General features: G+C 38.6%; 1 protein-coding gene across 1 annotated transcript in view; it reads right to left on the reverse strand.

Moving 5' to 3' along the window:
* Positions 1 to 10,355, reverse strand: part of prkcha (protein kinase C, eta, a) — a 31,336-nt gene extending 20,981 nt beyond the window's left edge. Inside the window, exons 1-2 of the mRNA XM_084914740.1 lie at positions 9,720 to 10,355; positions 3,183 to 3,246 (exon numbers count right to left, since the gene is read on the reverse strand). Of these exons, the coding sequence (XP_084770866.1) occupies positions 3,183 to 3,246; positions 9,720 to 10,070 (415 nt within the window). The 5' untranslated portion in view covers positions 10,071 to 10,355. The remainder of the gene's footprint in view (positions 1 to 3,182; positions 3,247 to 9,719) is intronic.
* Between the last annotated feature and the right edge of the window lie 4,312 nt (positions 10,356 to 14,667).

Consider the following 14,667-nt stretch of genomic DNA (forward strand, 5'->3'; position numbering starts at 1 on the left):
CTGGAACAAATAAATGTTTGGCATTTCTGAATGATTTTTAGAATACAAAACAACAGTCTGATATTACTTATTTGTAACCATTTAAGCCAACGTAACAGACAGACACTGACTACACAAAAAAAGTCTAACAGAGAATTTTCCATAACTAAAAATAAAAACTCCTGACACTATTAAAACATGACTTCTTTCCCATATCACATAACCCTAGCATGATTCACAATATATATATATTTTTTTATTATTAAATTAATTAATTCAGTCATCTATCAAAGATCAAACAAGACTTTGAAAGGAAGGCAGAATAAAAGAGACAAAGAGTCTAGAGTTGTCATATTGTAATTTATGTTGTGAACATCTACACTGTGTAACTGTGTGTTTAGACCCAAGTAATGAAAGTCAGTAAAGAAATCTGCAAAACCACACAAGCATTACACATGCATTACGGAAACCTTTTTGCTGAGCCCACACCCTACCCCTGCAAACAACACATAGATGTAGTGTGGTATTTGTATGAAAAGGGGGCGTTCATTTCAGACTAAGAGCCTCTACATATACTGCAAAGCCCAATATACTCTCTACACATATATTTGGCTTTTACACAGTGGATATTAAATTAAAATATACACCTTTCATCTCTTGAATGCACAGAAAACCTTAATAGAAAAAAGTGCCCAGAACTGAAATGTGATACAAATAACCAAATGTCTTAACTGAAAATAAATTTTGTAAAAACAAAATATATACATAGATATAAATATCTATATATATATATATCTACAGCTTGGTTTTCTTTTAATCAACCCTTTACCTTTAATGTAAATCATTTGATTTCAGGTGGTAGTGCGCTCCACAGGCGACAGGCACTTCTTGAAAATACACAACATCTTAATTTAGATTTATGTATTTGATGTGGTGTTTGTTGCTATTCATTGTAATCTTGGCTACTCTGTTACGGTCTTGTCATTGAATATATATATATATCTATACATCAAGAAAGAGACTCTGTGGCCAGAATTTGTTTTATAATTGTAGACTTATTTAAGAAACTCAAACTTAAGTAAAAGTCTCAAAGCTAAGTAGATTGTATCTCTTTTTAAACATGTGACAGGGTGTGACAGATGGTTCTTGATTGGTTGTATTGTTCTTTACATGTTTATCAAACTCGAGGTGTGAATCTAAAATTATTCCTAAGAATTTAAATCAATTGGCTTTCCCCATTTCTTCAATACTTCTTAATTTCTTTTTTTCGAATGAAGAAACGCATATAAACATTTAAAATTCAGTACATGATGATTATGTCGTTGCCACAGATTGCAATGTCATCTGCATGAAGCTGTGATATGCTGTCATTTAGCCACATGAGACTTTCCAACCTAAAGATATGAGAAAGTCTTGCAAATCTGTCAAAATCAAACACACCATGACTCAAAACCCACCTGTAGCAGCAGAAACTTATGTATGATTTTATCAGTCTACCGTGTCATTGTGGAGGAATTTTGGCTTATTTAGAGCAATGCTTCAGATCACTGAGGTTTGTGGTTTGTGGATATTTGTTCATGCAAAGCTCTCTTATGGTCCTGGCACAACATTTCAATCAGGTTGAAGTCTGGAATTCAATTGGGCCATTGCAGCTCCTTAATTCTTTTCTTTTTTTCAGCCATTCTGTTGTAGATTTGCTGGTTAGGTTAATCATAACGTCCTAAACCTAACCATTCACCCACTTTTTCAAATAAAAGTTTACAGAGTTCAGGGTTGAATCAGTAACTGCAGATTGCCCAGGTTCCCATAGTTGCAAAACAAGCCAAAATCATCACTCCTCCAATGTGCTAGACAGTTGTTGTGAGGTGTTTGTGCTGACAGATTGTGTTTTGTTGCTAAGTTGTTCGGCCTTGCACAGCTCTACTGTACATTATATCCACACATCTCCACTTTGGTCTTGTCTGTCCAAAGACCATAGTTCCTGAAGTCTCCTGGTTTGTTCAAATGCCCCTTTGTAAACCTAAGATGAGCTGCTATACTCTTTGTTAGAGGGAAGAGGCTTTCACCTGGCATTCCTTCCAAACACATCATTCTTGTTCAGTCTTTTTCTAACTTTGCTGTTATAAACTTTAACACTTAACATGCGGACTGAGGTCTGTAAAGTCTGAGATGTATTTCTTGGGGTTTTTTGCAGTTTTTCTGAGCATTGGACAGTCAGGGTGAATTTTGCTGAGCTGTCCACTCCTGGGAGGATTTTGGCATTATTTCAGCACACACCTGAATACTCCACAGAAGCAAACTTCCAAAAAAAAATCTGCTTTTATAAAGCTGGTCATACTTGCTGATGATCAGTTAATCAAGTCAATTTAATGAGCGGCACTTGGCTGCTACCCTAATTTCTATGGAAGCAGTAAAGGAGCACTTTGTTTTCACACAACTTTAAGCATTTCTGTTTGCTTTTCCTGTGTTTTCTTGACTGTAGGCTCTTGTTTCTGAGAATTAATTAATTGGGAACTTGTGTGAGGTGGCATACATTTGCCAATGATGTACAGTCTCGGTGTAAAAAAAAAAAAAAAAAAAAAAGATTTCAACCACACTGACCTACCCCATCACAAAATATCATCTTGATATGTAGAACTGGATGTTTTGTGGCTATCTGCATCCTCCTTGAGGTCAATCACATTAATGATGCGAAAGCTTTTGATTCAGCTGTTTTGGACGTGGATTATTTCCATAAGGGAAGAACATGAGAGGAAGAACATTAGGAGAACCTTGTTTAGACCTACATGAGAAAACTGACAGGAACAACAGAGAATGTAGCCCAGTGTTGTTTTTAATCAACTTCTGCTTTAACAGTCCTGCACCATCACTTCCCACTCATCTCATTTAAATGGCCTTGTCTCATTGGTGAAAGAGTTTGTACTTAAGTTAGCGCCTTGATGTCGACATCTAAAAAAGGCAAACATTTTTCACATTCACGTGCATGCGCGCGCACCTATCAGAGCCTTTGCAGTGACAGACATTGGTATTTAATGAGTCAGATAATCATTATTCATAAGGGCAAGTGGAGTTTCACAGTAGAATAAAGGTGAAGGTAACACAGTGGAATTGTTTAAATAGCTGACATTGTTGTTATGTTGTTGTTGGAGGGTGTTGACATGTAGGCACGAGGAGAACAACTAGACTGTGCGTAGCATACATACCATCTACGAAAGATCCAGTGAGTGTGATGTGCACATACACCTTGCCCTCTGGTTCCAAGTCCATCTGCAGATTCAAAGACATGACACGAAATGATTTCACTACACCCAGACAGTAAAACTGAAACACACATCTGCCACAGTGAAACACGGTTCTAAAGTATCTGTCTAGAAGCAGAGATATCCAAACCAAACTAGCTTACTAATATTACACAAATTTATAGCCATTTATATACACTTAGATCGTTCAATCTCAGATCATCACATTTTTAGAAGATTTTTTCTCAGTGACCTTTGATTTGGCTGAAATTTTTATGCTTTTGGTCATATATAATAAACAAATATGACCAAAACTGCGACTTCTTTCCTCTTCTTCTTTTTTTTTTTTTTTTTTTAAAAAAGCCCGTCCACCCCCTTTCAGGCCTTTTTTTTCCTGCCTTGAAATCCGAAGCAAAGCATGTATACCTTAAAACACCTTTAAAGAGCCTCTCTCAACATAAAAATGAATCAGGGTGTGTAATTTGGCACAGATACATCAAAATGACTGAGTATTGGCTAGTTACAATATGGGGAAAAAAGTGAGAAGTCCTTAAAGTGTCATGTTTGAAGAAAAATAACTTTAAATAATTCAATAAAGAAATTACATTTCAGAAGACAACTAGTATAAATTTTGTATGTAAATGTAAACAGTATTCTACACGAACGGAAAAATAAAACATGTAGAACAGTTTTTAATTTGAAATTCATAACTATTTACATCACATTCATCTTCTGTGCTGGATTGAGCAAATATGACGTTATAGCAAAAAAAACCCCTAAAATATCAGCGAATACGCATACCGTTCATTTCCATGACCCATGGAAGAGTCTTATAATTCAGGTCGAGTGTAAACTATAATGAGACTAGGGCACCGGTTTAGCTCAGCAGGTAAGCAGGCAACCACATGCCGCCCGGCTCGAGGCCGACCTGCAGCCCTTTGCTGTGTGCCTTTTCCGATTTCCTGTCTGTCTTCACTTACCAAGGCAAGATGCCCAAAAAAATTATGTGTGTATATATGTATATATATATACACACATGTGTGTATGTATGCATGTATATATACACGTGTGCACGCGCAGACACACACACACACAGAGTTGTACTGATGTACAGTTTTTCATACATACAAATAAATAATATGAATTTATGTGAGTAATCTCATACGAGACCCTATCCCTAATCCCACGACTGCTACAGGCAAGCAGGGACTAGGATCAGATTTTAATATATGAAATGTTACAGTGTTGCATTTATAATTCCTCTTAGTATATTCAAAATTTTACCTCTTATATTTCATAATTTTTGCGATATTTATGTCCAAACATCGCCTTATATTTCAAAGTGTAGGAAAAATACATTACCTCACACTTATACAAAATTTTATAAAAATTGTATAGAAAAATATTAGTTTTAGAAACAGCTGTTAGATCAAAGAATGTTTGGATTTAAATAGCATTGAAAATAGAGCTTGAGTCCTTCAGGTGTACTATCCCAGACTCACAACTATGGCACGACATTTTTGTGTCATTCTTCAGAGTGTACATACTGTCGCAGGAATCTGGACAATGGGACTGAAAGACTACAAAGCAGGCCTGACAGGTCTTACAGGTCAGGCTACTTACAGTGAGAGTGGTGCCAAGCTATTTAACCATAATTAACAGCATCACCATCTGCATATATAAGTTGGCCTCTTTAAAGCTGGACAGAGACTAGCAGACAGAAAGAGATACTTCCTTCCTGCAGAAACCACTGGATGGAAATTTTTATGTCACCGTATGGTCGAGCAAAGCTCTATTTATACACATAAACTCTTCCTGGAAAATACTGACAGCAAACCAGACGATGACACGGAGAGTATAAATATATAGTAAGCTCTGAAAAAAATGACTTGGTGTAAAAGTTTAAAATGAAAAAAAAAAAAAAAAGATAATTTCAGTTAAGAAGTGAAGAAACCTCAATTTTCTTTTCAGTTGCCGCTCATATCCTGTGTGTCAATCTACAGTCTAGACGACAGGTTTGACTTGTCCACTGTGAGAACTTCCTCTGTGTGTATGTTTGTGTTATGTTATCTTTGCCTTTTTGACTGCTGCTTAGTTTAAGTGAATAAATAAATAATAATAATAATCAAAAAACTACAATACATTAAGACATTAGAATTTGTTTCCCTCTCACTGAGTGACAGAGCTCAAGTGGGCAGATGGGCAGATTAAAGGAGGTGTCCATATTGTTTATCTTTATACAAACACATAAAGAACTGTGGTGCTACAGAAAATTAAATCTGTGATAACAAGGTTTTGGTTTGACTTTTGCATCTATTTCAGGACATGCAGACATTTCTACTTACTTTAGAAAGGGAACCATTGCAAGCTGTGCAAGTGCACATTTTTATACAGACCTTAAAGTAATCTCACATAACTGTGGGTAAAGGTAAAGGACAGCAAGACGCTGTAGTTAAAAAGCAGAACAACTGAATGCTACATCATAGAGAGGGAAGTTTCTTTTTCTTTTTTGTAAACGGGAGGAGGGTAGGGTCCCTTTTTCAGCCAAGCGAGCAGCACAATAATCAGTGGTGGAAAATGTTGAGGGGCCACATTTAACCCACTTTTAGTTTCATAGCTTGCAACCCTCAAAAACCACTGCATGAACACATCCACAAGTACTTCAAGACTGATTAGAGCAAACACATAAAATAAACAGCAGCTAAACAACCGAATAATAAGCGAAAGACATCACAAAGTAGTGCTGGGTACTGTCAGCAGGTGGGAGTCAAAGGAGCTGGGCTTGTGTGTGTGTATAAATGCCATGTTAAATGTCTCTGAACGCCTTTGGGTTAAATGGAGGAGTTGAGTAACTTCCTGAAGAATTCTGCTTAAGCTGTGCTTTGAGTCCAGTAAAAGCCAGAAGAAAAGACACGAAGAGTTTTGTGGAGGTTACTTTCCTGGACACAAGAAGGTGTGAGAAGAAGGGAGAGAGAAAAAAAGGCAACACAGAAAGAAGAGTATTTGAACACAAGCCAACTGAGAGTAACTATTTTAGCAGTAAGAGAGAGAGCTGATCAGCTGCCTGGTGAGAAGACAGATAAACAGCAGTGTGGGCGTGTGGAGGCTTGCGCCTCATGTGAAACAAACCAGCCCAGCACTTCTGACAACAAAGCCCTTAAAGCCTTCACAGTTCAGATCTAGCGGATAACAGCTTAGAATTTGTGTCTTGAAGTGAGAAAGTCAGCTGCACTAACCAGCCACTTCTTCTAAAACTGCAGACCAAGCTCCACTTTCATACCACTTCCCCTACACTTCTGGGGTCTTGGTGTAAATGTGTGCAAAAGCAGTCTTGAAAGTCATGCTTCTCTCTACAAATGCAACTCTCAGGGGACTTTAAAGTGCTGATTCTTGCCAATAAATACATGCACTGCTCATGAAAATCAGTTAATTACCTTATTAGTAATTCTGCTGTTAAGGTGTAATGAAGTATATTTCTTCAAGATATATATATACATAAAATTAACCTCTGTGCTATGTGCAAGGGCAGAGCTGTTTCCAAATGTGAGATAGAGAACTACTGAAGGTTATAGCACTATTGCATTATATTGCAATTTGCATATTATTGCTGATTTATACAAAACCGCCACATTAAAAGGACTCTATGAGGCATTTGTTTCTAATGTGCTATGACGTAATGAGAAAGTGAGGAGACAGCGTAAGGGCCATGCTCAGGTTACGTTCACACCTGCAGTGGCTTATAGTCCTGAAGGGATGAGAGTAAGTCTGAACAGGGAAACTCCAGTTTCAAGAAGCACTTTTTTGTGTTTCAGTGTAAATAAGAGTGAAACCACTGTGGTACTTCACATAAGGCTTTAATTTAAGCTGCATGAGGTCATTTTTTCCACTGAAAACTGTGCATATATGGTATTATAGCAACAAAATTTTGGACAAAGTTTCTTTTACGCCTCAATCGACAAAGTTTTGTGAACTGTGAAACTCTGTAAACGGCTGAGAGCAGACGTGTGGAAGTTATAAAAATACATGTCTCTAGAGGCAGCTCGTGCAGGCCTGGGTAATTCTCTGTATTTGCTTGTGAGTTAGCAGGTCTTATAAGTAAAATTAACACCTCCCCACTACAGTTACATGTGTGGTTTGTGACCATGGTTGCTGCTAATAACAATTCTAAGGCAGTATGAGCAACATTTATGACAGAGGTTCTTGACCCAACACTTTATGTTGCCTAAGAAAATGAGTAAATAAGTCTCGGACTCTGTTTAAACCTCTTCCTCCTCCTAGAGAGAAGCAGGGAGGACCTCGGTGCAGACGGGATGGTGTTAGTGTTTTCAGGCACAAAAAGAGGGAAAATTAGTCACACACTGAGGCGTGTAGTGAACAGGGCCCTGAGCTTAATAACAGGCTTTGTCTTCTAAACCTGCTCTAAAACGCTGTTCATAAAGTATTAAAGCTCTGATGTGAAGTTAAAATAGCGCCTAATGTGAATGTGACTTTAGAGGTTAACTTTTTTTTTACTCTAAATCAAGCTGGAACTACATTTTTAATCAGTCTTATAGCGTTGTCTTAAAATTGCTTAGGTATGGATAGAAGAAATTAATAATTTAAGCAGGATTAGAAAATATAGGATGATTTTTTTTCATCATAAGGTCCATATTTTGTTTCTGGGACTTTAAATTCAGAAAGTTACCCTTGTAAAGTAAAACAAAACAAAAAAACTGACTTAAAGCACACTTGTCTGATTGGCCAGCGTTGAGAAAGCCTGCTGAGGAGAAGCACCGCGTGCCTGTGAGCAACGCTTATTTATTTTTGCATTTGTTCACTGGTTTGTTTGTTCTTGATTAAAAATTGAATCTCAACTTAACTTGCTTATTTTGGAACCTTAATCTAACCAGGAATAAGCGCATGAACAACATGTGCAACATGTGCAACATGTGACTGATCTGTAAATATTAATGCCCTTTGCATTGTTTGTTTTCTCGTGTTCGGTCAATTAAGTCTTTCAGTCACAAGCTGCAAAAAACACATGTGCAGCTTTTTTCCTGTACATGCTTCAGTTAATCGGCATACAATGCATGACTGACATGGGAAAGGTCTGCTGTCAGGAACAACCAAAGCTAACAAAGCTAGCATGGTATTTGCTGACAAGAGTAAATTAAAAGTCAGTAAGACTTCTGAAGAACACTGTTTTACTGAAATGTTTACATATATATTGGCAGCAAGACGACAGCAGCTTGGCTTCGTAGGCCTGAAGATAACTATAAAGAAATCTCTGTAACATTTTTGTTGCCGAAAGTAAAAATTTAGCATTCCCAGTACAGGTGGGTCAATAAAATTACAATACATTTTTTTTGCCATGCAATTACAGACACACTGGGGGGTGTTACTCAAATGAATGAGGGTAAAATGCACAGAAGCTTTAGTAAAGATGATGAACATCCAGCTGAGAATTCACTGAACTAATCAGTTATACACTAATGTGACACCGCAGTGTACATACTGCATATAAAATTCCAGCTTTTCACCCTTTAAAAAAAAAAATACTCCTTCAGTTACACAGAATACTGTATTCAAATGTTATTGTGGGCAATGTATCAAAATAATATCACACTAGCTCCTGAGATACTCTTTGATTCCGTTCCCTAATTCAAAGCTGTCTGTATAATGCATTTTTAACATAGTTAAAGCCTTGTTTAACATGAATATGCAATTTAAATTGCATATATATCTGACAAAAAATAAGAATAAAAGTATATGTTCCCATTAAGCCATCCATAGGTTTGTAAACAGTAGGCCCATTTCACATTACCAACTAAAAGTGGATCAGTGATAAATTTCTTTAAGAGCTTTTGACACTAAAGTTTCTGTATTATAAAGAATTCTAAAGGTCTCTTCCTTCGCATTATTTCTCATACATATACTACAATAAAGCTACATGAGATGAGACAGGCAGAAACTTTGGGTCAGTTACTGCTCCAGCAAACAGGAACTGGTTCATGTCTGGGTATGTGGCAGCTGTAAGTGATGTGAGTGATCATGCTGGAAATACTAAGTATTTTTGGTATTGGACCTTCAGGTATATTGATTCTGGCTGTTATTTAATTTTCCAAGGCAATGTATGATGGCAGGAAATGCCATCATACTGTCATTGGATCTGAGGCGTTTTTGGCTCCGGGTTGAACCAATAAACTCTGCTTGGAGGTCTAGTGTGTGTACTTTAATAATAAAAACATCTTCTTCTTCTTCTTCTTCTTCTTCTTCTTCTTATTATTATTATTATTAGGCACTGTTCTCAGTACGAGACCACAGGCCTGCTCTCATATTGTGAGGTGTATGTAGTGGTGTGTGGCCAGCTGCACATCTGTGCCCCAGGGCATCCTGACAGACGATCCACCCATGTTTATGGTTAAAGGATGGTCTAAATTTAAATGGAAGAAATAACACTTAAACAGCCATTAAATGACAGTTTCACTTAAACAAAAAAAACAAGGGAACCCTAAAACTTACCCATCCCTCAAAAGTCTCCCCTGTGTTGGAAGTTTCGATGAGGTCCTCGAACTGAATGGTGCAGTTGGCCACAAAGTCATCATATCCGATTGGAGTGTCGTGGAAAACAGCCAGCTCGATCTGTTTGCCGTCGTTCACGTTGAGGCAGAACTCCTCGTTGTACGTGGGCATGTTGGTTTTCTGCTTGGTGTGAGTCTGCCCAATTTTGTAGTCGTCCACCTTCACCACAATGTAGGGGTCCATGGCTGGAGGAGCCTTGTTGAAGATGACAGAGTGGCGGAGGGAGAAGGTAGTCGGTTTCAGGTCCACCGCCTCGCCGATCCGGAGCTTTAGATACCCGTTAAACTTCATGTTTACTAAGCTTATATATGCGCTAAGTTAAAAAGACAGCAGGCAAATTAAAAATAATATTTTAAAAACAATATGGAGAAAAAGTCATTCACGCTCACTTCAGGTCAACAACGACCAAATCTGTTCACAGTTCTTGGTGTCAGCTCATCCTGACCTAAAGGTTTTTGTGCTGACCGTCTGTGCAGCGCGTTTACTGTGAGCGCAAAAAGCTGCAGCCAGTATCGGTGCGAACCTGCTTCAAATGCTTTCAGTAAATAGGAAGCAACAGCATGCTGGGGAGGAGGCACAAGTTCCGCATAACATTTGACACACACACACACACACATCAGCAAACCTCTCAACCTGTCACTGTCGGGTTGGTGTGTCACGTGATTATATTGTAGTTCTTTGTGTAGAAAAAAAAAAAGGAGTCTGGTACTATATAGACCATGATGCAACACTCTGTTTGTGTAAGGTGTTGTGGCGCTTCACCTGTCCTTCACTCTGTGATGAAATATCGCGCCTTTGGCTCTTATCATGCACTACAGAGTCCGAGTTTCTAATTTATAACTTCAAGGGCTTTATCAGGCTTTAAAAACCTTTAAAGAGATTTAAGAAATTTTTTCTTTGTCAGACTTGACTGGATACTTTTTACATGCAGTTGTCATAGTTCGTGTAACAGCTGCTTAAGTGCACTTTAATCTAAAGCTTGCTAAAACCATAAAGAGTAGGAAACCGAGGCTTGATCAGTTCTGATCAGAACCAGCACAGATCAGCTGACCACAGGCTGTCAACAAAGAAAATCTACCCTCGCATCAGAGCTCCCGACAACAGCTTAGCCTTGCACTTCTGCAGAAGTGAAAAAAAAACAACAAATGAAAAAAAATCTGTTTCTAAATTAAAGAAAAACAATGCAAATAACTAATAAATAAAGAACTGGATGTTTTATTTAAATATCTGCAGTACTTTTACACAGTGTATTGATAGTTTTATGTTTGCAGTTTGCTCTTCATCCAGTAGATGGCCATGAAAGATCAGTAAATACAATGAAACACCCTGAAACGAACATGAGACGTGACATTTAAGTAAGTAAGTAAGTATACAAAGCTCTACTTTTTGTCTTTATATTTAGAGCCTTAATGGATTCTATCAGGGCACACCAAGTAAAAATCAATCAAACAGACCAGTTTGGAACGAGACTTGATATTTATTATTTAGTGTATTGTTGGACGTTATGATGAGAAATATTTCAAAAATCTAATGTAATTTAAACCAAACAAGCAAGCAGGAAGTATCATGTTTCCAGTTAGAGCCATAGTGACGTATTAACATGCAGTTTGGCGTCTGTGCACCACCGCAGGGGATCTGAAATCAAAGACTGAAGATCTGATTGAAGTGCAGACTTTCAGCTTTAATTGACTGTTTAAGAATTGCATATATCTTTACATAGAGCCTGTCATTCTCAGAAGCTCAAAATTAATTAGACAAACTAACATAATTTTATACATAAGGATCTTTCCCCCCTCTTTATTTATAGAGTTTTTACATGCAGTTTGACATATCAGGCCTAATAAAACAAGTACCAAACGATACAAAGACATACCTCAATACATTTAGGCCATTACAATTTGGATGATTTTTGAGAACTACTGAACAGCATATAACCAATCCCCATCCCAAGGTCCATAAGGATCATTTTTAATATTTCATGACTCCATGACGTCTAGAACCCATCACCAAATGCTGTGTTTCGTCTCCTGAGATGCTATGTCAGCCAAACGGAGTTGCTGCTGGTTTGTGGGTATTTTGGTCTCCAGTTGACTAAAACGCACGCTCTATTAGCCAGAGATCATGTGACCGACTTGACTCACTTCTTTCATTTCACGAGAAACTCTTGGGTGCTTCTGCAGTATGCTTTGGGTCATTATCCATTTGCACCATGAATTGCTGTCCAGTCAGTTTGCAGCATTTGACTGAATCTGAGCACACCTCACAGTTCATTTTGATACTTCTATCAGCAGCCACAGTGGGACCTGCTTCCACTGGCAGCCATACATACCCATGCCCTAACACTGCCCCCACCATCACAGACGGCATGTGTAGCAAGCACCCGACACACACAGTGTTTGACGTGTTTTTGCATTTCTTTATTTCGCTTGTTTAGCAGTTCGCTGTGACTAAGGCACTCTCGAGCAAGGAGTCAGCTCCTTCTGTAGCTCCTCCACTGCACACACACCCCGTCAGTCTCTGCCATCACTCTATATAGGGAGAGAGAGTCATCAGTCACAGCACACACACCTGTCCCCACCCCTCCACTGCAGCATACCAGAGACCACACTCCTGCCACAGTATGTTAAGCAGAGCTGTTTCTCTTCTCCATACTCCCATTTTAATTGTACAAGTTAATCTTGATTTAATCTGTCCATATATATTTTTTTTTTTCAGAACTGTGCAGGCCGTTTAGATGCTTTTTTGCAAAGTCTAATCTGGCCTTCTTGCTCTTCGGGGAAGCCAGTGCTTTCCACCTCATTGTAAAAACTGCATTTATATTCACAAGGGCGTCTCATGATTGTAGACAATGATACACATGCTTCCATGGGAGTGTTATTGACTTGGTTAGATGTTGTGAATGCTTTTTCTAACCAAGCAAAGCATTTGTAATCATCCATTTTAGTTGTTTTCTGTGGTTTCCAGGTAGATGCTGAGCCGTATAGGAGCATTTATTCTTTATAAGAATGCACCAGACTGTTGATTTGGCCGCTCCTAGAGCTTTTACTATCTTCCTGATAGTTTTATTCCAGTGTTTCAGACTAATGATGGCCACCTTTACCTATATCTTTGGACCTCATGTTGAGAGCACTTGTTGTGCTAAACATGTATTTGTCTATCTGTGTTAACGCTTAACAACTACAGATTTTTATCTGCTTAATTTGTCATGGAATAATGAGAGAACAGATTCCACTTGGCCATGAAAGTGCTTGTCAGTCAAGCAAGCACTTAAATAGCACTTGTGCCTGAAAATTATAAAGTCTGTATATAAAAAAATATTGCATTTCCTGAACAGGAAATGCAATATTTTTGTTAAACCTCTTGAATTAAAGCTGCACTTTCCTCAATATTTACAGCACACACAAAAAAGCAGTAATTAAATGTATTATTACATGCACATCTGTGCTTGTTGACATCCTCTGACTGGGCTCAGTGAACCAGCAGGAGGGAATGGACTGTAAAATAAATCCTGAAGTGAAAGTAAAAGTTCAGCTACTTAATTTCTTTTTCTTTTTTCTTTCTTGACCGGCTGGTTCACCTAACTGCAGGAGTGCTCTTTTTCTTTATTCTTTAAACACCACTCTCTCCCAGTTCTCTCCCACTCTGAGGGTGCTGTACCTCCTCCATCCATAAATGCCACGATCAAAGTCTTCACTTTATTGGTGTTAGACTTGACCTCTCACCCCACTCTGCCAAATGTCAGGACTCCACATCTCTCTGGTCCAGCTGTTATAAATAAAGGGCTGGGGTCCCAGAACTTGCACATCCCCTGAATCCAGGATGTCTTGTAAACGGCCTCTCAGACATGACCTTACTGAGAAGAGAAGGTCGTAATGCCAAAGCGGGCCGATAGCAGATTGATTCAGTGCAAAAAGTGTCAGTGCACTTACAGCAATCAGCGGCAGGACTCTCAAAGCTGGTGGTTGAAAATAAAACATTTTGCCCCTTTAAATATTTGTTGCAGATCACCCCGACCAGCAGGAGCAAATGTTCAGGTATTCTCACATGGCTTTTTTTTTTTTAAAATACATGTTAGAGTCGGGGTATTTTAGTGCTATTTCTGTGCACAGTTTGAGAAAGGTCATAAGAGTGTTCCTGCTTTCAGCAAAGCCTCAATGTTGTTTTGTTGAACTGTCCAGCAGAGGGCAGCGTAAGACTGCTTAATCCATTGATCCGCCCTCACCTTCCACCCCCTCCTCTTCCTTTCTGCTCACATCCCTCTTATGATAAACTTTAAAAATCTATTTTTCTTCCACTCGCTCATATTTTACCCCAGAACGAGAGATGGCACTTTTACAGCTCAGGATGATTTGTTTTCTTTCTTTGTTCTACGAGCAGTTCCCTCTCTTTTTCTCCTTCTGTCTGCCAACTCAGTGGCTCTTTGCCCTGCATGGCTTCCCCCTCATTCCAGCCTAACATTCTCTCTCTCTCTGGAAGAGGCTGTCACGGCCAAATCGTGAATTTATGCACCCATGGGAGACGTCTGCAGCTCTCCATGACTCCAGAGACTGAGAACACACAGACTTGTGAGCTTCATGTGTACATATACATTAGACATGTGCATGCTTTACACATGCAAAGGCATGAACACATACTTCTGAGGTATCTCCTTAAAATGCCAAGATTTTATTGCCTCGAGCACAAAGCCAGCTACCAAAAGCCTCCCCCCTCCTTTTTTCAGAGCAGGCTGATTCTGTGTATATGGCTTAATTTCAGCCACCTGTAGAGTTTCCACATTTGCTTCACAGTCTACACTCTCAATTTATGTCTGTGTAACCCAGGACAGCTCAATCCCCTGGCTCTCTGCCCAGGTACACCCTATAGCTGCAGCTAATGAACCATAGCATTG

Source organism: Perissodus microlepis, chromosome 19 (genome assembly GCF_051167445.1).
Source record: "Perissodus microlepis isolate ML-2025 ecotype Zambia chromosome 19, ASM5116744v1, whole genome shotgun sequence".
Taxonomy (NCBI): Eukaryota; Metazoa; Chordata; class Actinopteri; order Cichliformes; family Cichlidae; genus Perissodus; species Perissodus microlepis.